The sequence below is a fragment of the Anoplopoma fimbria genome, chromosome 2 (assembly GCF_027596085.1).
Source record: "Anoplopoma fimbria isolate UVic2021 breed Golden Eagle Sablefish chromosome 2, Afim_UVic_2022, whole genome shotgun sequence".
In the NCBI taxonomy this organism is placed as follows: domain Eukaryota; kingdom Metazoa; phylum Chordata; class Actinopteri; order Perciformes; family Anoplopomatidae; genus Anoplopoma; species Anoplopoma fimbria.
Window position 1 is genome coordinate 7,708,679 of NC_072450.1, and position 26,543 is coordinate 7,735,221.

Consider the following 26,543-nt stretch of genomic DNA (forward strand, 5'->3'; position numbering starts at 1 on the left):
GATCGCTGAGTGCATGCTTAATGTCTCAGAGGAGAGGCTGAATGTGGAAGTCTGTACTAGGGTTGAGCGGTATGTTAGAATAATCCAACCGGTCACCTTCAGCACAACAACATCGCAGTTGATGATATATTCGTACAGGATGTGAGATGTGTGCCGTGGAGAGAAAGGGGAAAGCAAATGTAGCATGAATCACAACAGCTGCTCCATTTTGTACGACATGTAGAAGGACATTTTAAGTCCATTATAATTAATACCTACACATAACCTCACTTATTATTATATCATTGGTTATATTAACCGAGCTTAGCTGTAGAGAGTAGTTTTATGTTCCAGTTTTAGATGTACAAGTAATGGATATGCAAGTGTGATAAAGTCAAACTTTCATACCAACTGAATGCGCCACCATAAATGTAATAAGTATCCGTGTTTTTTGGGGTGTGCCCGGCCTCTTAGATTATTTATTGATCCGTTAACCGCTGTATCTCACACAACAGAGACACTGTTTCTAGGCTACACAAGCGGCAACAAACAAAACACTGTCGTTGCTGCATTTCTTTGTTCCGTAGTCTGATTTAGATGTGGACCCATTGTGCTGGTTAAAGACAACGGATAGACTGCACTTGAAATATGCCTGTATTGGGGACTGGGGTGTGCAAGGATCTTAATGTAAAAAGCCGCCGAACTGACGTATATACTGCCCTAAAGCAATTTGGCAGTTGGTTTAACATTGTGATCGAACCTGTATTGAAATAATATTAATGATAGACATTTTCATAGCCCTATGTTTGTATGGTATTGACGCTACAAACATCCACATCCGAAGCATTTACAGCAGCTCTGGCGCCGTTGGAGAACCTCTCCAATGCGACACAGTCGGTGAGTTATATATGCAAACAGATGTTTATGGGCGTTTCGACATCCATTTATGGCTAGCTGCGGTATGGAAATGAGACTGATACATGTGTGCCTGGTTCCACAATGATTTAAATTTCTAAAACCGAATCAGCTTCATCAATCTGCCCAAAAGAATGCATATTTCTGTCTTTGTGCGTACACACAATTTGAGTCATTTTTTGAGTGTTTACTTTAGTGTGGAACTACATCCCTTCCGCAGCCGGATAATCTGATTTGGTATAAATACAACCTCAGTGTGTTTCTTTGCTGCAAAGGTTTGCAGACAAAATAGTGCTAATACATGACGACCAGACATCCACACAATAAGACCAACTGGCGTGATTCTGACATCTTGTTACAAAAGACCTCAAAAGATCTGACAGCAGCATGACAAGAAGCTTCAGAAGTGCAAGCAGACAAATCCAAAACAAAAGCAGTAGCCATGAAGTGTCTGAACTTTGTGAGGGATTTACTGTTTAGTGTCTGCTGCGGTTGTAATATAAATACAGCAATTAAATGTTTTTATAAGTTGATCCGTTTTATTATTCATCATTTGAACAGCACCTTCTTTTTGGGTGGATCTACTATTTGCCTCAGTTACATAAAAGTCTAATTAGTTTCTGTTTGCTTGCTCTGAAGACGCCAGCTGGCAAGAAACAACGTATTGTATTATACGCAAATAAGCAGGAAGTTAAGCACAACATGATCACATGTAATGAATCAAATTACTTAAATGGTTACCAAAGTAACAACAAATGAGCTAACTGGCAGCTGTAGGAGAGATGACATTTTATGGAGGTGATGTTTATGTGTGGATGCATTTTTATATTTATCTGTAAGTTAAAAAAAAAAGGTTTAAATTGGTAAATAAGAGGTGATGAGTATAGCAGGAAGCGTATTAGACATAATTAACTTAATGCCTAACCACTCCAGGAACTGAATACTCAAAACACTACAGCAGATATAGAAGTGATTTCTCAACAGGGCTGTTGAGCCAAATGATAAAAATCCCCAACAGCGCTACTTAAATACTATATTAACATTTAGCAATATGTCTAGTCCATATAAATTTATATTTCCTAGTAGGCATAGAGACACTTAGCGCTCTCATTTTCACTCATGCACTCTATGATGATGACAGGATATGATCATTTCTGTTTAATAGGCATTTCCTCTTCCGCCCCTCAGTGGTCTCAAACTGCAGTCACTGAACTGTTTCAGATAAACAACCCAGACTTTGGATCATCTGGCAGCGTTAAGGACACTTGATTTAATCAGACCCAGGAATCAGCAGTGATGTCAGGAGTGGAGGTCGTCAGTCAGCTCGACGGGCTCAAGCTCTTTCTCATTAGGAGGATAATCGGTGTGACGGTCGCGCCCGATTCCATCCAGTTAGCTGGACTAAAGTCGGGCTTCAAATAAGGAAGATTAGCATAAGGGAAGACGCCGCTAAGCTTAACCAAAGATGAAGGTTTCCTTTTCTGAATCAGCAGAAAGTCACTACGAGCCAGATTCTGCCACAGCTACCACAAACACCTCCATTTTTGGCATACATTTGACAAAAGGCATTTACATGGTAATATAAAGACAGAGGGGAGCTTACAAAAACCAAGAAAGATACCATTAAACAAGTCAAAAAAGGAAGCAGCACATTTGAAAAATAAAAGGTCCACTTGATTTTAAGGTGGACAGATGGACGATGGATGTTGTGCACACATTCTCTTCCCCGAGATGTAAAAATAAGGTCTATACATCAACATATAATGCGTTGCCACAACAAGCAATTTACAGTTCAGTACTCCGCTGCCATATGGCAAACAACCGCTATCAAGAGTTTTGTCTAAAGCGGTGGCATTTAATTAACAAAATTGACATCTTATCATAACAGCGTCGCCATTTATAGACTGTTACAGACACAGGTTAGCATATTATGAAACGCAGTTTGTTTGTGAGTGGAGGCATGATGTTTCTCACTGTATCTCTCCTTTCATCCAACACATAAATCAAGCATTTGTCCATTTGCTTTCTGGTTGAAAATAGGAGTGGAAACTAGGTATAAAAAGATTAAAAGATGGTGCACAAGAAAGAAAGTGGGCTAGCAAGAAAGCAGCTTAAATTGGTGTATTCCTTATATCATTGTGGATATAAACATATTTTCAAGAAGCAGCAGAAAACTTCAGGTAGGTCATTACCTTGTTACAATCATAAGTGTCCATGTGGACTGCCCCCCATCAAAGTTTATATAGGTTTATCTCCTTGTTGCAAAATATAAAACCAAAAGGAGTTAAATAAATGTGTTGGGTTAAGTAAAGCTTGTTTTTCCACTGGAATCCAGACTGACAAACAAGAGTGAGAGAAGGAAGAGGTGTGAGAGGACAAGGCTTGAGGCTAAATAGCTTGTCTAACACTGCTGTGTGTGTGTAACGTGTGCTGTGTGTGTGTGTGTGTGTGTGTGTGTGTGTGTGTGTAATAGAATAAGATAAAGCCACCATTTCTTCCCTCCAGTCTTTTGTGCATTGTTTATTACGTGCATTCCTGCACAGGCAGCCTGCCGGGCCGGATTCCAGCAAGTTCTCGCTGAAACCACCATCTGCACACAAAGACATCCAGCCTCGTGTATGGTATCTACACATGATTTGTTAAACTAGTTCAATCCATACTGAATCTTCCATCAACACACTGACTAGTGTGCAGAAATCTGTAACACTGCAGCGAGCAGCACCGCAGAGAACACTGGTCTGACTATGAGAGGACAACGGGCGGCTGCTGGGTGACTAATATACTGCACTACTGTTTGTACCGTGGACAGTTGAGGTGTTGCCATGTGAATGTCTAACTAGGGAGAGGGCATGGACAACCATTAACCTCCCATAACTGCCTGCCTCTCCTCCAGCAGCTGCTTAACAGCGACGGGAGTCAACAAGCAGGGCTTCGACTCGGCGTTGTCACTCTCACATGGCCGCTTTTCCAGAATCAATGACAGCAGCGATCCGTCCCCGAGAGGCACGAGTGTCACGTTCAAACAGTGACGGGTATCAGGAACGAGCACCAATTTGGACCCAATTCCACGATTGATCAGAGCTGCTGTGAGTTCTTGACAGTGCAGAATCAATTGCTGCCCATTTATTTTTTACTGCGGCTTATCTTTTTATGCACATAGCGTCGACTTTAATGGGCCTTCCTGCTTTCGGCCGCGTGCAGCTTCATCTTGCGACTGACGTCTGGCTCATAAAAACCGCAAAAAGTAGGCAGTAACATCTGACAGTGAGTGCTGACACTTACGTACACACTCAATCACGGCCGGCTTTTCAAAATGCTGGAGAACGGTTACAAGGCAGGGGAGGAGTGGTACGTTACATTTCACTGATATTTAGAGGTTTTTACCCGGTACGGAGATAAAACCAGACTAGTGTATTATGATGCCTTACTTTTCTTTTTTTCTTACTCCATTAATGTATAATTGCTTGTTGTTGGTGCAGGATGTTTGCTTTACCTTTTCACCAACGTTCACTCCCTTCTTTTGGCTCACATAATCCAAAATGTATAGAAACATAGCAAACTAGTCTTAAACTCCTGGAACTACACTGTTCTTGTCAACATCCATAGATTTCATGTCGCAAAATAGCTAAATGGGGTTTTGTGGAGAGAAAGACCATTTATTGTGTTATATTTCCATAAGTAGTCACGCTAAAAACACCACCTAATGTCACGTTAAAATAGGTCTTCCTTATTGAGACATCAGACTAACATAGACGTTTACATATTTGCTGCCACCGCGGTCCATTCATGGGTCATCCATTTAACCACAAGGTCACATGTGTATCCACCCCCAAAAAAATGCAAGTCAGCTAGGACAGAGCTCAGTCAACCGGAAAACTAAAAAAAAGGAGCAAATGTTTGCTTGCTTTTCCATCAAATTGTAAATAATCTCCACTTCCTTCAGTTATCCATCTACATCTCCTGTTCCACAAGCCTGTCTGCCTTCAGTCTCTCCAACATCGTCAATCTTCTTTTATAGTGCCTGCTGAATTAAAATGCAAAGCAAACAGGTAGCCCGTCAGACCTCATATTCTCCCTTTTATGTCGGCGTGTAATCTATGTTCTTTGGCAGATAACAGTATGCGACGAGTAAAACCCAAGGCAAGCATTCACAATGAAAGTGCTCTTTCTCAGCAGTGCCACTACTACATATTCATATTAAGTCTGATATATTCACAGCTGGGAGTATCTCAGTATTTCACTTTACTACTAATAACACTAAAACTGAATTTATGCTTCTCTGTCACCTCGTTCCACTGCTCCTGCAGTAGAAGCCTACGGTGTGGGAACTGATTTATAGTTCAGCGCGGGATGTAACCCGTTGATTGTCGTGGCACCGCCACCTCACTAGATAGATGTGTTGCACATTTTCAGGCCGTGTCGTGCATTTATTATACACTCAAAGTAATTGGAGTTTACCTACATTTGTTCCCTTTGTGAAAGAAAGAGCTGATCGTGGTTGGAGGAGGCATTCTGGAAATGGCTTTTCCAAAGATCACAAAATACACATTTGCTGAAAAGGAGGATTATCGAGCGTTTTTTTCAGCCTGCTCCATGTTCTCTTCCCTATGAACACATACTACCCAGGAATGGAAACATGTAGGAGAAAACACGAAGCAGACAGAACTGTCCAATTACAGTTCATGTGGTCTCCATGAAACCTCCGTTGCCCCGTACGGAGACACCGCAACATCTCAACACAGAGGCATGAATCTGCCTTCAGCTGTTTAGTTAAAACCTTTCCAACCAACATTTTTCCAGGACGGTCCAATCGACTTACGTTAAAGCCACAAGATCGCTTCTCTAACTGTTTAGACAAACGTCCACAGTGCAAACATTAGATTATTTTCATCGTGTGCAATAAGCATCAAGGCATTGAAACCAGAAGAAAACAATGTGAACTGCCTGCAGAACACGGATTGTGAATGGAAACGTTTTCGCAATTCATTTGCCTGCTTTCTCGCATGCTCTTTATTTCACGCTCCAGCAATAGCGTGATGTGACGTAACCACTTAAAGGTTTGGAAAAGTGGCGCCCACTATCTTCCTACACTTTTAAAATAGTTTATATTGTGGTATCGACTGGAAAAGAACCCTTCAGGTGACCTCCCAAACCGCCCCCTTGCTTAAGTTTTTGGTGTGAAATGGGGAGGTATGGTTTAGATACCTTCTCGTGTCAACCTCACAAATCAGCCATTACTCCAACAGGAATAAATAGAAACACAGGGCCAACCAAGGCTCAAAGCAGCGCATGTGTTCAGTTAGAACACTGCGTCATGGACGTAATGTGCAAAAAATTGGTTTTAGGATAGTTCAAAACCTATTTATTTTTTAAGATGGAATGATTAAACACCCTGTTTGGCCAATTGTGAACGCCCAAACGGAGTGTGGGAGGATCCTCTTTGTGGGACCGCGTTGGTCGTTTTAGGATCTCTACTCTTGAGATTGACATGTTTAAGTGTGATTTTTCTATTGATTTTACTTCAGAGGATGACACACATGGTCAGTCCAAATAGGGGAAACCAGTACCATCACCGTGTCAGATTAATTGTAAATGAACAGGGACGGATAATGATGACTTCCGGCAGCGTGATGGGATCTTTAGTTTGTAATTGGGTCTGATTTGATTGACAAAATTGTTAAAACTCTAGTTTCAACTCCTGTTTTGTTTGGGGTTTACCACTCTCGAAGTCAGAAAATATCTTATTCCAAAAAAGCACAACAGAGCACAACAGGGGCACTATCATTTGCCTAGGTGCAGGATTTCATGCCAAGGACGCAGGAATCAGTGTGTTGGTTACCAAAAACGGCAACCAGACTCCACAAAATGGTTGACACCGGTCCAAATGTGGTTGTTGAGGGCAACCGGCCAACCATGACTGTCAAACCTTGAGGGCCTTCATATGATTGCTTGTAACTGCACGCGAACACAAAGTATTTTGCTCAAAATGAGTTGATTTATTGGATATAACACAGATATGAAACGGTATTGAATTTGACCGATAAAAATGTTAAAGCTGAAAACACATCCAGTACTAGTTTCTTTAGTACTGCTTTTATTATTGAACAACTGAAGATATATTGCCTAATAAACTATCCCCATGATATTTATATGTTCTGGAGAATCAAACAGCTGAAGCCTGTAATTCTAGTGAATTTCTTATCCATGTACAGTAAAAAAAGAAACTGGACGTGATTACCGTGAGCCTGAAATTACAACACATCAGTGCTCCATAAACTGAAGCGGCTTTGATGGGAATGTGTTTCCAACTAAAGCGGGTATAACATGTCTGTTTCCATGTGTGCTCAGGCGCTGAGGTGAAACGTGATAGTCAAACTCTTTTTTGCTGCTTTTTCATAGAGTATTGACATTTGTATTTAAGTTCCACTTGATCATCTGTTTCCACTTTAGACTGACGCAATTTTTAGTCCTTAGTGGATCATCCCTCATTTACTCGTCAATATCACAAGTGATGTGCGCGCGTGTCATCCGAGAGAGAGAGAGACGGCGGTTTCTCTTTGATTCTGCAGACGATGGTGGGTTCTGCAGTTTGATTAAGGCAACGGGGACAGTGTCTCAGAACCACCCACTGCCACCACGCTCAAGTATTGAAGTCGCTCTGAGGAATTCCCACACATCGAGTCTTCACAGACCTTTTCTTGCTCAACGATAAGATCAACTCAATATGGTATCTTCATAAAAGACAGCCAATATCGAGCTTAAATCGGCAGGCAGGAGACCAGACGTAAATGCTTTCTGTCAACAAATTAGGTTTTCAAGTGCAGAATAGCTTGAAAATATCACAACAGTTTCATATCACTTTCTATATACTGGTATATAAATCAGACCCTTTGTAAATGGAAAATTACAGTGTGTATCTTCAAGTGAAAAGATCACCAGTGTCGGGAACAAGTGAGGCGAGAGTGATTAATGAGGTCATGTTGCTTATGAGTGGATGAATGGAAACGGTACTGAGAGCAACTGCGTGTTAAACGTACTAATGCAATTTGACAGGGCTCAGTTCTTACTACAGCACGTGAACAAACTCAAACCTATCGAAATGAGTTTGAACAGACTCGTGTTTCTGTGGTTTTCTTTCGAAGAACACCGAGGACGATTCTTCAAAACGATGGCAAATGAGACAGCATTTCTCCAGCACTCAAGACTGTGCTGCGCCACAAAAGCTGACAATATCTTTATAGCTTGTGTGGGGGGGAAGAGTTGAGTGTAACCTGGGCTCGCGTCCCAGGAAAAGATGGATCACCAGTCCTTGGCAGAGCAGCAACTGTGCAACAAGCATTCAGTGTGTGCTCTTTTCTGCTGTAATTGGCAATTCGCTAGTGAGAAATCCACTCAGTGCTATAAAAAACGAAAAGCAGAGTTTCACATTCTTTGACCCGTGATACGACTTTACAGTTCAAATGACAAATGTCACATTTAGTCGACTTTACAAATAGCAGCCCCGGGATAATAAAGGAGGAGAGGTTTCTCACATAACATGACGGTTCACAGGATGGGTGGATCAATATTGAATATAGAAACAACACGGGTCCATTTCACATTCTTTGTTTACTCTGACCCACTGTAATCGCAAGTCAACCGCAGGCTGTCAGAAAAACACTTCACTCTGCTTTGACGTTTGAAAGAAGAGATACTTAAACAACAACAAGAAGTTTTAGGTCTGTGAGTGAAGTGAGCTGTTGTTTCCATTGCTACCATTTTAATATTTCTCAGGTGTCTGTTAAGCCCTGCTGTTGGCCTGTTTGAGATGAAGATGGGATCCAACACTTCTCAAACCTTCCTCTCACAACTGGTTTTATACGAAACACTATGGAGCACAATACAAAACCCTAAACAGGAAAGCTTTGATGCAAGTCTATTGGACTGTTGTGTGTATAGTGCTTTACTGATTTGACTGTACGCCTAATTTAGGCCATGTGGGTCATATGCAAATGTAGAACATTTTGAATATTGCATTGGTTTCTCTTTTAATGACTAGTCGTTAAAGTAGCATATTTTCACATTGGATTTTTCATGTAAAACACTATAGGTTATCTAAATAGTTGCTAATCAATCTTACTTCAATCGACTAGTTGATCAATCTTTGCAGCTCTACTGTGTATTGACAGATATCTAAACGTCTAAAATCAAGATAAGGGACAAAAAACTTGACTAACCAAGATTTTTTTAATATGTTTTATGCATTAATTCTTCCTTTAAATGTCCTTATGTTAAATGCAGTAAAAAACAGTCTGCTGTTCACAATTGCATTGATTTGAATTTACAATTACTGACTACCATCTGGAAGTCAGGTCATGTAATGGTGTTTTTCTGCAGACTCTCAAGAGTTGGATGATGAAGCTTCCGACCGGCGCTTTAAAAAGCCCAACCCCCATCACTTAGGGAGAACCACTTCAAATAAATCTCAACCTTGGGGAAACGCTGCATAATGATCTAACCTACAAAAGGTGCTACAGTACCTTAATGACACTAACTACATTATGAGGCTTAATATGGACTCACAAGGGTATTAAGGAATGCATTCGCTTCTCATTTAGCATGTGTTATAAATTAAAAAAACAGGATATAAGTGCATATGGAGGCATACATTCACCCAAAGTAAATGGCTTCACTGAGGTGCTTTTGAGGTGCCTGAAAGCTTTTAAAGTACCAGCTACCTTTAAGGATATGTGCTAAATCCTTTCTTATTTTGCCATCAGCTGGTGTGAGGCCATGAGATGACAGGAACCTTACAAAGCCAACCTAATCCCCTTGTCCTGGACTAATCTGATGCCCTGGACCTCTAAACAAACACTGTTAAATTCTCTTCTTCCACGCCATTTCTTTGATATATATCCTAATGTGGAACCAATTTTTTTTTTTTAAAGGTTAAAAGCTGGTCTAAATCCACAATGAACTTTCACTGTTTTTGCAGCTCCTTGAGTCATTACTTCCCAACAGTAAACAAAAGCAGCTCCGTTATCACAAAAATCAAACTGTCGAATGAGGAAATAGTTGTTTCCTCAAGTAGCATTGCTCTCATGTTCACCCCCGGCCCTGATCCAAGCGCTGGGCAAATTCACACATCTTCGACAACTATAAAATGTCATGTTATTGTGTGGAGCTTAAGAGTCTTAAATTTCCCGTCCACTTCACAATTGATGGCTCTGTCAGATTGTGTAAAACGTGTCTGGCGAGCTAAAACAAAGCTCTTAACACCCGTTACAATGATTAGAACAAATAACTACTAAACAAAAAGGTTATCGGATGGAGAAGAACTGCTTTTGAAAAAGGTAGTCAACTGGAAAAGTAACACCTCTGTGACTCAGTGAGCCGAGTCACAGAGGCTAAGAAAAGATAGAAAAATACAAATGTTTGCGCTGAAGAAGTGCTATGATTATGAACAGGAACACCAGTGCACCACTAATTATTTTTGCCAGATTAAAAAAAAATCCTTGCCAATGTCAAATTCTCTGGGTTGACAGTGTTTTATTACCATCGTTATATTGATTTCCTTGTGACGAGTACACAAGAAGAATCCGTAACGTAAAGCCTCAACGTAAAACACCCTTAAAATGTATAAAAATCAATACAAAAAGAGTTAGTAATGAATCAGTACTGACCAAACACTCTAACAGGCTAAGTGAAAGCGTTGAATCATTTATAGGCATAGCTGACATTACAGTAGCTCTAGTAAAGGTGATCTTCTCAAGGCTCCCTGGAACTAAATAGCTTATATTGGCTGGTGGAGTAAAATGGTGAAACACTTTATTGTCGCACAATTCATTTAGTGTTGTTAAGGTGCTGTGTGTGTGATCGTTTTGTCTACTCTGGGACATTACTTCCTGTATGACACCTGGAATCATTGACAACTACCTTAACTAAAACGTTAAGTACTTCAAAACTACACGTCTGCTGCTAGCTAACTGGATGCTAAACTAAGAACATTCAAAATACTGAATCAGCCATGTTTAATGCATGGCTAAGAAGATTAACGGTACGGTGATTACTACAATTTTGTGTAGGAGGGTTACTATCTCACATTTACAGTACGTTAAGGCTTTCCTTTAACACCAGCTCAGAGATTTTACCACAACCTGACAACTAATCGGCCAAACTGAGATTTAAAATTAACCACAGCATTAGCTGGAAGTGTTTGAGACCGTTTAGGAACACGTTAAGCGTTTCACTGCCAAATGTTCAAAGTAACCGTTCTCGCTTGGGTGATTGATGCATTTATCAAGACCACTTATCAACAAACAGCACTGAAGGTAGGCGATTAAACATTCAGCAACCAACATCTTGAACAAACATTACATTGAAAACGCATTTTTAGGTAGCTCTGTTGCTAATCCTAAAGTGGGTAGTACATTCGACTAATATTTGATTGTTGAGGTAGATAACAGTATTTGGGGGTCTAAAGAGAACATATTGTTATAGGTTTTTTGAATTAACACAAAACAGAAACCGATTTTTTTAATGAATTGAGAGAAAGTTAAAATATAAAATTGTCAGGGCTTTGTGGTGAACCTTCAAACTAATGTGGCATTACTGTACTGCAATGTCTTGTTTCTTATCGGCCAACATGTTCCCCAATTAGCTATTGACAGATATATCGGGCTAGATTGGGCTGACAAACTTATTTATTTTACACTTTAAGCAAAATTGAAATTGGCATTTTCACAGACACTATTGACTCTCTCTCAAATATGTCCATGCAAGGTTATGGTACACACTCACTTAGACTAGATGTCCATTCATTTAGTCATTCCAGATTGGATACCTTAAGAATGGGGGTGTCCTATCATTTAATTTGACGTGAGCCTTCCACAAGTTTCTAGTTTGACAGCCTTGAGTGCTAACAATGGCAATGTTCGTTGTTTACATTCAAAATGAAAACTTTGGGGGGGTGGCTTTGGGAGGAGGCCTTAAGAAACGGGCTGCAAGTTTTGCAGACTTGGCAACTTTCCCGCTAGACTTAGCCACTTTCATTGGAGAAGATTGAGCAACACTAGGATGGGTTTTTAAGGTGGTTGCACTTTGAAAATGGTCCCCAGTGTTGCCATCCCCAGCCTTAGGAGTTGCATTGTTGCACTAGCAAAAACATAAGTAACGTACAGTACCAGTCAGAAGTTTGGACACACCTTCTCATTCAATGGTTTTTCTTTATTTAAATTTGTTTCTCCATTGTAGATTAATATTGAAGACATCCAAACTATGAAGGAACACATATGGAATTATGTGGTAAACAAACAAATGCTCAACAAACCAGAATATGTTTTATATTTTAGATTCTTCAAAGTAGTTGAATGAGAAGGTGTTTCCAAACTTTTGACTGGTACTGTACATGAACAACCAGTCATAGTTCATAAGCTGTTGGCACCGGGAACAATGACGAATCCAACTTGCGATTAAAACCAAATCTCCGTGTGGTTCTCCACAAACCTGTCTTTTTGCAAATGCAAATATGACTAATTCCACTTTACATAAATACCGCTTTGCTTAATGGGCGACAGTTTTGATAGCTATAACCCTGGAAAGCAATTATGAAATCCCTGCCAGTTGAAGCCATTGATTCAGACCACGTTGCCATCCTCGAACGTGGTACGGTCATACTCTATGGAGCAGCCCGGACCACAGGGTTAGCCCTCAGTGGTCTTGTTAAAAAAACAACACAATTGTGCTTTAATTGAATGAGTCAGTTTCATGGGGATGGGACAGCACCCAATAACATCAGCCAACAAGAAGGAATGGGAGTCATCTGGAGAGAATGGAGGCCACATTTAACATTGATTAAAAGACCACAATCCACCATTTTAATGAGATCTGGTCACCTTGGAAAAGAAGAACTTGTATCAAGAGTGTGGCTAACTTTAGTAGGGGAAATGAAGTGTAAGGATCAATGTTGAACCAGAAAGGTTGAAAAAAAACAAAAAACCCCAAAAAACACTACACTGGTGTAATCTGCTGCTTTAACTACATCCACCTCATGTTTATTAATAACTAAAATGTAACTAACTTTTAAATAACTTAAAAGGAATAATTATGTATTAAATGCATTCAGACAAGTGTGTTTTGCAACAGTTTATATATATATATTAATAAAAAAAAAAAAAAAAAAAAACACTACACTGGTGTAATCTGCTGCTTTAACTACATCCACCTCATGTTTATTAATAACTAACTTTTAAATAACTTAAAATTAAAAAGGAACAATTATGTATTAAATGCATTCAAACAAGTGTGTTTTGCAACAGTTTATATATTTATATATTAATAAAATAAAATAAAAAATAAAAAAAATTATTAAAAAAAACGTTACTCCCTTCGCGCTGCACGTTACCAACGTTACCCGCGCGAGCTCTACATTCTATCACTTCGCTACATTCTACGTAGGCTCTCTCACGTTACTTAGCAACCCAGGTTTTACGGGGTTTTTTTCTTCCCCCTTTTTCTTTACGTCAGCTGAACTTCACCGCGCTAACGGAGGCTTTTAGCGCAACCAGGCTAACCGGAGCACGCAGGGCGCTAGCTGGCACGGGGGGAAACAATGAGCTCAGAGTGCAGTCGGGCTCCTCGGCTAGCTCGCTTGCTTGCGGGTCTAGCTAGAGCTAACCCGGGCTAACGACTCGTAGCACTTATCAACAATGAAGACAGAGAGAGAAGAAAAAGAGCCGTAAATTAGAGATAAATGTCGTAAAACTTACCCACTTAGCTAAGCCACTCCTATTCCAAACCCTGGTCTGGCCATGGCGGCGTGCACTCCATAAACACACACAAATAAACACGAATATAGTGATTTATGTGGCGGGGGGGAAACGGAAACCTTTGTGGAAATGTGAAGCCCAGAGACATCCAAACACAAGAGGCCAGAGACTCACGGGACTCCGCCACCGGAGACCGGAGACCGGGGACCGGAGGGCAGCGTGGAGACGTGTGGTTGTTGTTGTTTTAATCAGATAAAGAGCCGCCACCCACCACCGTACAAGTCCAAGTCTTCTCCCGCGACCTTCTGTGCAGGTTAATCCCGCAGAGTGGCTCACCGTACCAGGTTAAATCCTCCGGTTTTCTGGTGGTGCTTCGTGTGGGAACCGATACAATGTAGCGGTGGTGGAGGTGGAGGAGGGAGGAAATCCTGGAGGAGGAGGAGCTCCAGTAGTCGGATTGGACTCGTTTCTTTCCCCCGCGGAGCAAACCTGAGAGAGAGGGGGAGGAGGGGGAGGTTAGAAGACGTGGAACTTGGATCAGGCAGCCTGAGTGGATTGGGAGTCGTTTTTGTTTTTTGTTGGCAGAGAGGGATTATCCACAACAGATAGTTGTAAATGCAGTGCCAGTGAAATGTTTTGGACACACATTCTCGTTCAACTACTTTGAAGAATCTGAAGTATAAAACGTATTATACAATAAAAATAAAAATGTACAGTTTATATATATATATATATATATATATATATATATATATATATATATTTTGGAAACATCTTCTCGTTCAACTACTTTGAAGAATCTGAAGTATAAAACATATTATACAATAAAAATGTACAGTATATATATATATATATATACAGTACCAGTGAAAAGTTTGGACACATCTTCTCGTTCAACTACTTTGAAGAATCTGAAATATAAAACATATTATACAATAATAAAAATGAAAATGTACAGTATATATATATACATTACATTACAGTCATTTAGCAGACGCTTTTATCCAAAGCGACTTACAGTCAGTAGTATATTACATATCATTCACCCATTCACACACTGATGACAGGCTACCATGCAAGGTGCCACCATCAGACTCTAACTAACATTCATGCAACATCCAGTCCACACCGATGGCAAGCCTTCAGGAGCAACTTGGGGTTAAGTGTCTTGCCCAAGGACACATCGACTGCCGAAGCCGGGTATCGAACCACCGACTCTCTGATTGGAGAACTACCTTGCTCTCCACTACGCCACAGCCGCCCCATATATATACTCCCAAGAAGTACTACTTAGATCCTTTATTTGAGTATACTAGCAAGAAGTACTACTTAGATCCTTTATTTGAGTCTTTCATTACATTACATTACATTACAGTCATTTAGCAGACGCTTTTATCCAAAGCGACAATTCAACATAGGTATTCAAGAGAACTACTAGTCACCAGAAGTCATAAGTGCATCTCCTTTCTTAAACAAGCATCTAAGAGCATAAACCGGAGCAAAAGTACAGTGCAGAAACAAACTAATACGAATACAATAAGTGCAACAAACTAATACGAATACAATAAGTGCAACAAACTAATACGAATACAATAAGTGCTAAGTGGAAGGCTCAGGGTAGTACTTCTTGAAAATGTACAGCAAAAATGTACCAATAGTACCCCACTCGTTATGCAGAATGGCTCCTTTTCACAGTAATATGTCATAGAATAATCTATTATAGTTTCTATAGAATTTTAATGTTGTAGTTCATCAGTGTAGAAACTGTTCCATCAATCCATCAATATAACTGATAAAAGATGATTAATAAACATTAATAAAGGTGTTATTTACAGAGGTATCGTTGAGGCACTCTATTATAAACACTTAACATAATCTGTTACACGCTGTAAATGCATTTTGTTCAGAGAGTGAATGTAATCATGAACACACTAAACAAGGAAACATTCTTTGTCGATATCATCTGTAAATAATTGCTGGTTTTGCTTCCTTCTAACCGCATCAAATGTGCATCTTGTTGAATGTCAACACTTATTATAACTCTGATTACACAGAAAGAAAAAACAACGCTGAGGTTAAAACTTGATCTCCACACTTCAGGGCAAATTGAAGCATGTTAGCTCTGCGACTGTACAAGCCGTGTTCTAATTTCACTGTACTGAGAGGGGATATCTCTGAGAACAGTGAGCAGGGAAAGAAAAAAAAAAAAAAAACAAGCTTCCAACAAACAAGACCCTTTCATATATGTTAGGATTCCGACTCTCAATGCTCCACGGATAACCTTTCATGTTTACGAGCTTCAAACACCATGAAGGCTTTAAGTCGTTGTCTCTCTCAGCGCCGGTTTCCCGGGCAACAAGAATATGATAATGTTGCCTTTGACATGACAGAAGGAATCATCTCGCTAGCAAACAGAGACAACAGGCACAGGGAGGGCTGGAGGGGGAGGGAGGGAGGCAGGGAGGGAGGGGGAGGGGGGGGGGGGGCTGAATTAATGGACTCATTTTCACACAGAGGGGGAAAAGCAGCAGCAGCAGCAGCAGCAGCTACTCACCATCCTCCATCCATCCTCCATCTTCCTCTATTGCCTCCAATGCATTCCTGCTGGCAGGCACACTCATGCCTCCCCCAGGGGAACAGCCAGCCTCCATTGGAAAAGCTAAATAACAGTCAGAGGCAAGTGGGGACTGGAGGGGACAGATTTCTGATGATGACTGCCCTTCAATGCTAAAAGGCTCAGAAACCCAGAGTGCTCTCGTTGCTGAGCGTCGCACCAACCAAAAAAAAAAAAAAAAAAAAAAAAAAAAAAACCCTGAAATGAACAAGCTGTGTGGACGCCATGTGTTTTCCATCAGTGAAAGAAAAAGGGGGCTAATCAGCCAGCCATGTGGAATCACAGAGGGGCTGGCTTGATTCGTGTGATCATCTTTCCATTACTCTATAAAAGAAGCTGTAAAGCCCTGAAACCCATGAGAAAGAGACTTGCTCTTTAGCACATGTTTGGATTAAAGATCTGTGTCCAACATTCATAAAGGGCAGTAACATGTACAGTAGAATAAGGCCATACGAAATAAAATGAACTTATTCAAGGACAAATCATAGTATATGATGTAGTATTGAAGCATTGCTAATAGATTTCACAGTTTCGACAAATTGTATTTACCGTGACCCAATTCATTTCCATTCTCCAGACTGCTGTGCCACAAAGCATTAGTTTTTCTTCTGCATTGCATCTGCTTGTGTTTATCTTTTTTCGCCATGCTAAAGGCATTTCTTTAGGGGTGGCAGTCCATCAGTCCGTTGGTCAGTCGGTAGATTGGTCCAACACTTTAGTCCAGACTGAAATGTCTCATTATTGTATGGATTGTCATGACATTTTGTACAGACATGCATGGTCCCCAGAGGATAATTACTAATTGTCCTCTAGCGTCAACAAGAGGATGACATTTTTGTGTGAATATCTCAACAATCAATACATGGATCGCCGTGAAAAAGTGAATGAACCACACATTACTCTGGTGATCTCCATACTTGTCCTGTACACCACCATGATGTTGACATGTTTTCTTCATTTGTTGTATTTTGTGAAATGTATCATTAACAATTGGTGGACAGCCATGAAATTTGGTGCAAACATTCACACGCCCATGGGAGTAAATTGTATTAACTTATCTCTACATCTAGAGTCATCTTTCAAGTCCATTTTATTAATAGTTCAATAATTAGATTTATTATAAGATACCTGCAAAATGAATGACATTCCCATCGGCTTCAGCTGTACTTTGCGTTTAGTGCTAATTGGCAAATGCTAACACGCTAGAGTTCTAAATTAGCATGGTAAACATGGTAAACCTTGTCCTTAATTAACATCAGGGACCGTGTCCGTATTTACATTTCACAATTACAAGAAGAAAAGTAGTCCATGGCATACACACTCCCTATTGAGAAACTGAAGAAAGTGTCTTTTACATTTGAATAAAATGAGTGAACGAGGGAGTCACAGCCACAGTCTCGTTAAAGGATATTCATATGGAGAGGGAGCGGAGTCGTATGTTTGTCTCTTTCCCCTGTGGGTTTTTTTATCCTATGGTTATAGCCATGCAAACACCAGCGAGGGTCTTCTACCATTAGTGCCTAATGGATGGGAGTCATGCAGACAACAACCTGCATTAAGCCAAGCAGAAATCATTCTTTGTGTACATGAGATCGACCGAGGGCAGATAATTAATCAACAATGAACAGTAATGTCAATAAACTAATTCTGGATACATTTAGCTGAGGAGATTATTTTAAAGCCAAGTCGTAAAACAGATCTGGTTCCTAGGTGACTTATTATCGCAGAAAAAAAGGTAAAATCAAAGGAAGCAGAAACAATGGGGATACACAGACTATTAAAAATATATTAATTTGTCTTTTAATGTAATGTTTCCCTCTGGGATCAAGTATGAAAGTGATGCCATTTTTTTTACTCCATCATATTTAGGACAAACTGAGGATTTGACCCAATTAGTCAAACAGAAATCACACCACAGTCATGAAGCATTGCATCTTTGCATGGAGGGGATCTAGAAATAAATATTTATTGTTAGTATGGTGTGTATATGGTATTTCTTTCTTTCTTTATTTTCTTGTCAAATATCAATATATGTCATATCTTTACATTTGAACAGTCACAAGAATAAGAACGCATTGTGTAAGCCTGCGGCAAAACCATGTGTGTATTTATTGTCTATCATATAGCAATATGCTAATAGTTAATCCAGAGTAATCATGTTATGTATCTGTTACAGTGCCTGCTTCTAAGAAAACAGAGGCCTGGAAGGGACTATTTTACATATTCAAGAGACTAAAGCTTGACAAATCACTATGTTCAGAGATTTAGACCTTGTGACAGGAAAAGGCCTTGAAGACAGACTATCATCTGAACTGTCTTCTGTATGGCATCCTGTGTTAAAACACTGAGAAGCTGTGAAGATGCCCTGTTGGGTGGGTGGGGGGTTTGTGGACAGGCATTAATATGAACACACAGGAGTCTCTTTAGTTTGGAGTTTCTATTTTTTCCCTGGTTGTTTCTGCAGTTCTCTCCTTGAAAAGAAAAATCAATGTGGCCATCATTTTAAATATACCCTACTACATTTGTGTTGTTACAGGTACCAACTCATTCAGCAAGGTCGAAAGATCACGGACTAAATTGATCACTTATCAGTGGATCTCTAGAAATGGCAGCGAGTGAAAGCCATTTGTGATGGGAAATCCATTTTTGATTGAATTTATGCATCTGCTCTCTCTTTGAGGACTCACAGTCATTTTCTTGTCAAGCCAGAAGCCCTTTTGTAAAGTCGGTTTGGGCTCTTGGTCAGTGTGCAGCACAACAAAGATCTCCTTTGATCACAGTCATATGTGGGGGCGGAAAAAGGTAATTCATGAAGCAGACATTAACATTTACTGTTGCACACACCTCAAGGGCAAATAGGTCGTAGTTCTTCAGGAAGAGGGAACACATACAGACATTCACGTCTCAGATCTCTCTCTCTCTCTCTGCATTTCGCTCACTTGCCTTGAAGGGTGGAAGCTTTCAAACGTTCATGTGCTTCCCCTCCTCAGATGGGGCCCACCCCGTACCTCTGCACTAACCAAAGTCGACGAGCCATGACACTCTGGAGACGGTACAAAGGCATTCTGCTCTATTTAGCTACTCTGTAAAGACTAGTTCCTACATAAAGGTATCCTATCAGGTCCTTGTAGATGCGATTCAAACAGGACTGTGAACAGACTGTATGAGCTATAGTTCGACCTTTCATGAAATGCCCTTATCTGCTTTCTTGGAGAGAATTAAATAAGAAGATCGACATCGGTCTTGTGTTGTATGCTAAATAAGAAGCTATACAGCTAGCAGTTTGTTAGCTTAGCTGAGCTTTAAACAGCTGGCCTGGCGCTACCCCGTTTTCAGTCGTTGTGCTAAGCTAAAGCTAACTAGCTGCTGGCTCCAGCTATGTAATTATCCTACGAAAATGAGTATACTACCAAGAAGTACTACTTAGATCCTTTATTTGAGTACAATAACAATAAGTACTACTTAGATCCTTTATTTGAGTATACTACCAAGAAGTACTACTTAGATCCTTTATTTGAGTACAATAACAATAAGTACTACTTAGATCCTTTATTTGAGTATACTACCAAGAAGTACTACCCTGAGCCTTCCACTTAGCACTTATTGTATTCGTATTAGTCATGTTGTAGCTAAATACGAAGCTTTACAGCTAGCAGTTTGTTAGCTTAGCTGAGCTTTAAACAGCTGGCCTGGCGCTACCCCGTTTTCAGTCGTTGTGCTAAGCTAAAGCTAACTAGCTGCTGGCTCCAGCTATGTAATAATCCTACGAAAATTGGAGTGGTATCAATCTTCTTATCTAACACTCTGCAGTGTTTCCCAAAACTATTCCTGTAATTGATCTACAATTCCCCTAAAGTGCTGAGCTCACTTCCTGTTGGTGAAAACACTGAGGTGATGTGTGTGTGAAGTCATGAGCTGTTGAGGTGATGAGTGACCATGGTGACGATATAAACGCATCAGATCCTGCTGTCAAATTGTCTTCAATGAGCCACATACTGGCGATATCCTTTTTTCTAAATATTTTCCTTTGTACATCCAGCCCGGCTCGACAGGCAGCGCTCTGTGACACATTAGGAGATGGATGAGCCACAAGCTGTTCCCAGGTTGTATTGTTCCCCAGCCTGCCGCCACCTCCTCTAAAGTGCTCCAAGGCCTAATTCCTCTTCCAGGCCTGTGGGGGATGGGGGGGACCCTGCGCCCTCAGTCCAATCAGTCTCTCAGCAAGCACACAAAGGTCCTGCTGCTTCTACAACTGGAAACTTGGCTTGATAGTGAAGAGGGCACACTGCTGGACTGGAGTCAATTACATTTAATTTCAATCAGGAGATTCAGCTGGGCATCTCTTTCAGCCCAAACGGTGAATAAATGCATTAACATTTTTATGTCTGATTTAATTTAAAAACCTTGGCTAACTGGATGAAAGTAGGATTGGATTTTAGACGGCGTTCTTATTGGTGCTCAGAATTAGATGTTGCCCTGCGTGTAACATTCCTTCATCCACTCTGATTTGTCTCCCTCCTCTCTCTCTCTCTCTCTCTCTCTCCGCTAGCGTCTTCAACAGCATGGTGGATGGTTAGTGGTTTAGCAGAAGAAGCCTCAGGCACACTGATTGATCAAGCATAGAAACAACACTGATAGCGAGATGCTGTAATTTTAAGAAATGGTTTGGTATTTTGAGAAATATACTTATTTGCTTTTTGGTGAAAATTAGAGAGAAGATTCAGATCTCTCACATACAGTCAGCAGCCTGTTAGCTTAGCACGAAGACTGGAGTCGGGGGAATTAGCTGGCATTCTGCTCTCCTTCCCTATCTATTTTGCAAGGGCACCACCTCTGCATCCGCCCGCCCAAGATGTTTGTGATTGGTTTAAATACTGATAGTGTGCTGAGCCAGACCTTTAGCGATGACACAGCGCTGTGTTGATAGGTCCGGCTCTGCGAGACTAGTCCAAAGGAACCAAAATCCAGCTACCAGCACCTCTCAAGCTCTTTGATAAACACGCTATAGTTTGTCCGTTTAATGCTTATTACAAACTGAAGTGTAAAAGCAACATTTGTGGTTTTACAGGGGGTTATGTGCATTTTATATCTGAGCAACTTAACAGCAGAGACTTTGGAAAGTTTCAGTGCCTTAACAAGAAATAGTCCAGCACATAATCCCCAGTTAAAACCGCACATTTTGATTTTTACACTCTGCACAAATAAGATATAACACTTTGATCAGTAAGCTTTAGTAAGGTGTTGTTGGGTGGATTTTTTTTTTTTAACCTTTGGAGTGAACCAGGCTAGATATTTCCCTGTTTCCAGTCTTTAAGCTACACAAAGCTAACTTGCTCCTGGCTATAGCGACAGTGGGATCTTCTTCTCATCTGACTCCCTGCCTGGAAGCAAATAAATATAAATTTCCCAAAATGTCATACCATTCCTTTAAAAACAGGATGATTTGTAGATAACTGCCACAGCTCACTCTAGCTCTAACAACATGGCTTTTTCATATTTAAATGGGTCACTTGCAGCATTTCTTCCGCACAAGTAAATCACATCTTTGTGTGGTAAAAAACCAACAACACATGATCTTGTGGTTTATCTAAAGAGGCTTAGTAAAAACTGCATGTGCTTAATTGTTCAGCATGACGGCACATAGCCCTTGTTTATGTGAACTTGGGATGTCTGTTCTCATCTGGAGAAATGCCCCTGATCGGGAAGACAGAAGAAGAGGCCACCCACAGGGCAAGTAGCTGTCATCGTTGATTCACTGCAGGCTGAATTTAGTAAATTCTTAAGCAGCCTCTCTGAAGAGAACCCACCTTCTATGGAGGAACTTCACAAAAGAGACCTCTTACATTCTCTGGGTGGGAGATTACTGGGAGGGCTGGTGCAATTATGCGTTCTCATGATGAATGGAGTGGAGCAGAGAGTTGTAGCTAATCTGCAACTCAAACAAGAGTAAATCTAAGCTAATCAACGGCGAATTACAATGCCAGGCCCAGGCAAAAAACATAACAACTCGGGATTGGGTGTGTGCTGGTGATTCATGCTATGCTTTTCAAACCATGGTGAAATACGCCCTCGGGCACGAAACGGCTTAGTCAAAGAGCCACTCAACACATTTGGAAGGGAATAAACACACAGCAACGCAAAGAAACAGGTAAAAGGTTGAGAGACAACATTACATTACGCTGGAAGAATATCAATCAAAGCCTGTCACAACAACATGTGAACCAGAAGACAGACTTCCTGATAAAGATGTCAGAAATCTGAGTGAACTTGAATCTAAGCAAAAGAGACCTTAATAGATTAAGGGTCGCAGTCTGTGCATGTCACTGTAGAGATTTACGTCTTACTGAAGATTTGGCTTGTTTTTAAAAGGAAGAGAAGATGCTGGTATGATGAATAAATCCACCATAACCCCGGTAAATAGAAGGCTTAACGCAGGTCTTATGAGTCAAACCAAACTATCATTCCCAAGTAAATATCCCTTTCAAGACTCAAGTGTAGTTCTGTAAAAGCCTGATTGTTTGGGGGTTTCAACAGGACTAAAAGTGAACGCTGGAATGCTTTTATACTGAGGGTTCAACCGTGCGAAAAAATCTGGAGTAATCCTGAAGGATTTCTGATCTTAAAAGGTAACTTAGGTTATTACAACACTTGAGATGTGCAATCATGTTGAAGCATCTTTGTGATTAACAAGAGTGGGATTAATGGCTGAGGCCACTAATAATAAAATTGATGGGAAAATTAAGACTTTGCATTGCTCACAATATGGCAACAAGTGAGGTTAATACATCAAATTGCACTTAAAATGTATTTTGTTTCAGATTTTTACAATATTAAACCAAATTGTATAACATTTATGGTAGTCATCTATTCTGCTACAGCCATTAAAGGTATTTACACTCATTAAGTACCTCGCTTCAAAGGTAGTTTGCGTTGTCGGTGGCGGGGTCTGCCATTCCAGTGCTGGATTCAAATAACGTGCACAAGAGATTCAAAGGAAGGAAGACTATTTAGACTTTAAATAACTTTCCGTCCAAAGAGATCCAAGCGTTTCCCCTCCGTGTGGGTGTGATGCCTTCAGGTCCAGGAAGAAAAATGCCATCCAAGAAGTCCAAGTCCAATAATTGGTCCATGTGTCGAAGGGTTTATCAGGCGTCGGTTTATTCACCTTTGAGGCAGGATTTTACAACTCTGAAAAGTTCTTGCGGCAGCAATCATTTTCTCCTCCCGCTCAATGCTTGTGAGGTAAACAACATAATTACCACAATGCTCAACTTTACACGCTTTAATGCTATAAGGAATGTGCACATGCATGTACTGTATTTGATTAGGCTAAACAGTGTGTTGCTGGGTGACGTTGGATTACGTGATGAGCCAGGATCAACATTTTACTTGACGGCTGTGCTTTGTTTTTGCCCGGAGTCCTCTGTGTCATCCCCCCATGCTGTGCCAATGAAATGGTCTCATTGAGATGAATGAGAAGGCTGTGTTTTATAAAGCAGCGCTATTGTTGGTCTAAATGGTCTTCGGTGTGAGAAGGGTAACGACAGGCCTGCCTCCGACGAGGAGGAGAGAGGAACACCATTTCTCTTGGGGTTTTTAGGTTCTTGACTAATAACATAGCTGCAATGTTTTTGTCCCATAAAAACTGATGAGAGAAATAAAACAAAATTAAGCAATTTCTGGTTTATATCTTGTGCTTTGAGAAACCAGATGATGATGGCAGAACATTTTCTAAAAGATGCCATCTGTATACAACAACATACACGCTTTTTTATTTTGACAAATGAAGTTTTAATTGGAATAAGGGAGGCACAACATCAAACATGAGGATCTTTTGCTATTTATGCAAACAAAGTTTGTCAAAATGATTATATGTCTCTGTCCTGCACACTTTTAAGCAATATTCCTTATGCAAAATGCAAATGTGAGCTGATATTGATAATATGTCAGCTTTGAAAACTCCTGGTAAAATGTCAGTACAACCCAGTGGAGAATGAAGCCATTTGTTTGAAAACATCATTTGCCATGTTCCCGTGGGATCAGACTGTTTTTCCTCCTCGGCTCACTCCTCTTGACGTCAGTTTGCAGCTGATGGGACCAGCCCCTTCTTGGCACCCTGGTGGTAGTGACTCTCCAGCTTCCCTGTGAGGGAAAGGGGGTGAAAGGAAACGGGGGGAGGGGAGAAAAGAGGAAGGGATGAATCAAAACACCATCAAAAAGGGACAGTGACCTTTCTGAGAGCTCAAGGCCGGCTGATTAGAGGCGGCCCCGGTTAGACAGTGGAGAGAGAGAGAGGGGTGATGAGGTAAAAGGCCAATCAGACCTTTTATTCCACAGCACAGAGCGATTAGACCACAACCTTTGTTGGCAGCAAAATAAAGAGTCTTTTAAATCAGTTATATAGATGTACATTCAGTATAATTAAATGGTAACAAAGATCACTCATACAAAGGATGACAATATATGTTGTTAGTGAAGTCTAGAATTACTGCATTGCATTTGTATGCCTCCGCCAACCAGTCAATTTGCGGTTTACATTCTTGTCTATCCAAAATGATAACGTAATTATTTCATCATATTAGAAATGTTTGTAAAATTGTCATAAATAGCATATTCATTCTTGAGGTCCGGCCAATATCTTGTTTTGTGAGGTCACGGTGATCTTTGACCACCAAATTCTAATCAGGTCATCATTGAGTCCACGAGGGAAATATTTGTAGAAATTTGCTCATAGCATTCCTGAGATAGTACGTTAACAAGAATGGACATATATATGTACGGTCCAACCGGAAAACATAACGCCTCCAGCCTGCATGGCTTTATAAATGAAAACACATGCATGCTGATGCCTGAGTTCTATTATATGAGTCACAGTGGTGAGTATGATAGCTGTCATCAATACTTAATTTAATGGCCCTGTGGTAAATGGCATCTTTTGATAGTATAGGGGATTGTGTAATGTTTTTTGTTTTGAAAGGAGACAACAGTATCTGTATAAATGTTCAGTTTGAATTTTGAGTTTTTGAACAAGGTGCTTTTGTAGGACATTCTACAATCAAAACAAATTCCTATAATGCTGTACTGTATCTATTTGATTTCTAACAAGAGTATGGATAGAAGTAGCAACATCAAAGTCATGATTTTATGACGTTTTTTTTCAGGGTCTGGAACATTATTCAAATTGATAAAAGAGGTCTGGAAGTCTTCAAAACCGATTGTAATCTGGAGAAGGCCTGATGTGAGTAAGAGCCGATGACATAGAAGATGGTATCGTCAGCATAAGAAAGGATATTGCAATGTACAGTTGGAAAATCAATATTATAAATGTATACAGTAAATAGTAGGGGGGCTAATATTGACCCTTGTGGGACACCTTTAGCAACCAACTTGATTTGAAGACATCTGTAACAACAGCTTGAGCTCTAGCAGGAAGACATGATTTGCAACAGATGAATAAAAACCAGAGGAACAGAGGAAGGGCTATCAATAGTGACTGATAAACATTACACTACACAATCCTTTCTCTGTGTACTCAGTTGATGTATCCAAGGAATGTTAATGTCTGTGCACGTTTCTTGGTTTGCCAAGAATGTAACAGTCGAGGATTCTCTCATCAATTTCTTTGTTTTGATTTGGTAGCTGAGCCAGTTAACAACACCTGTCCTGCACAGACTTGCTGATTAGTAGACTGCAATTTCCAAGCCATAAAAACAGTAGCCTCCATTGTTGTGAGAATCTCCACAGTTATAATTTATTGCTCAAGGATTCATGCAAAGCTCAGATGGGAGTGTTTGCAAAGATGAAAACAGCTGAGAACTTAAAGAGGGATTTGATCAAGTTGCTATTTATATAAATGCTTGTAGCTATGGTGCGTAAACAAAACCCCCTTTAGCCACTGACTGGACATGACCCCTTAACAAACTGTAACCGACACCTTTCCTTCTAAAAACAGCCCTCACAATATCATTCACAATATCAACACCTTCCATTAGAGCTCATTCTCAAAAACTATGGTCTGCTGCTTTTTCCGTTTCTGTGCAGAACAACCTCAGCTGGGCTTTGATAACCTGCGTTGACCCCGTCCGTAACTGGAAGGCAAATAATAAGCCTGTTGTCTCCCTGACTAACACAAGACTCCTGCTTGTCAAACCACAGCATTAGCTGGCTGATTTCCCCGTGGCTGAGGCGGGGAGGAAAAAAAATGATCCAAGTGTGACAGGCTGGGGCGGTGGTTGTCACTTGTGCTTTCTTTTCATGTTGTCACGTTATGGCTGAACTCTGTGGGTAGT

General features: G+C 40.4%; 2 protein-coding genes across 6 annotated transcripts in view; both read right to left on the reverse strand.

Annotated features, from left to right (window-relative positions):
* The window catches only part of LOC129102632 (zinc finger protein 609-like), a 72,334-nt gene extending 58,271 nt beyond the window's left edge, over positions 1 to 14,063 (reverse strand). For 3 of the 5 annotated variants that reach the window (XM_054612887.1, XM_054612895.1, XM_054612863.1), the window contains exon 1: positions 13,641 to 14,063. The gene's annotated coding sequence lies outside the window, so the exon portion shown is untranslated. The remainder of the gene's footprint in view (positions 1 to 13,640) is intronic. The other 2 variants (XM_054612880.1, XM_054612872.1) reach the window with 2 other exon arrangements.
* A 9,975-nt stretch (positions 14,064 to 24,038) lies between these two features.
* trip4 (thyroid hormone receptor interactor 4) overlaps positions 24,039 to 26,543 on the reverse strand; it is a 77,476-nt gene continuing 74,971 nt past the window's right edge. Inside the window, exon 13 of the mRNA XM_054614752.1 lies at positions 24,039 to 24,396. Within this exon, the coding sequence (XP_054470727.1) occupies positions 24,332 to 24,396 (65 nt within the window). The 3' untranslated portion in view covers positions 24,039 to 24,331. The remainder of the gene's footprint in view (positions 24,397 to 26,543) is intronic.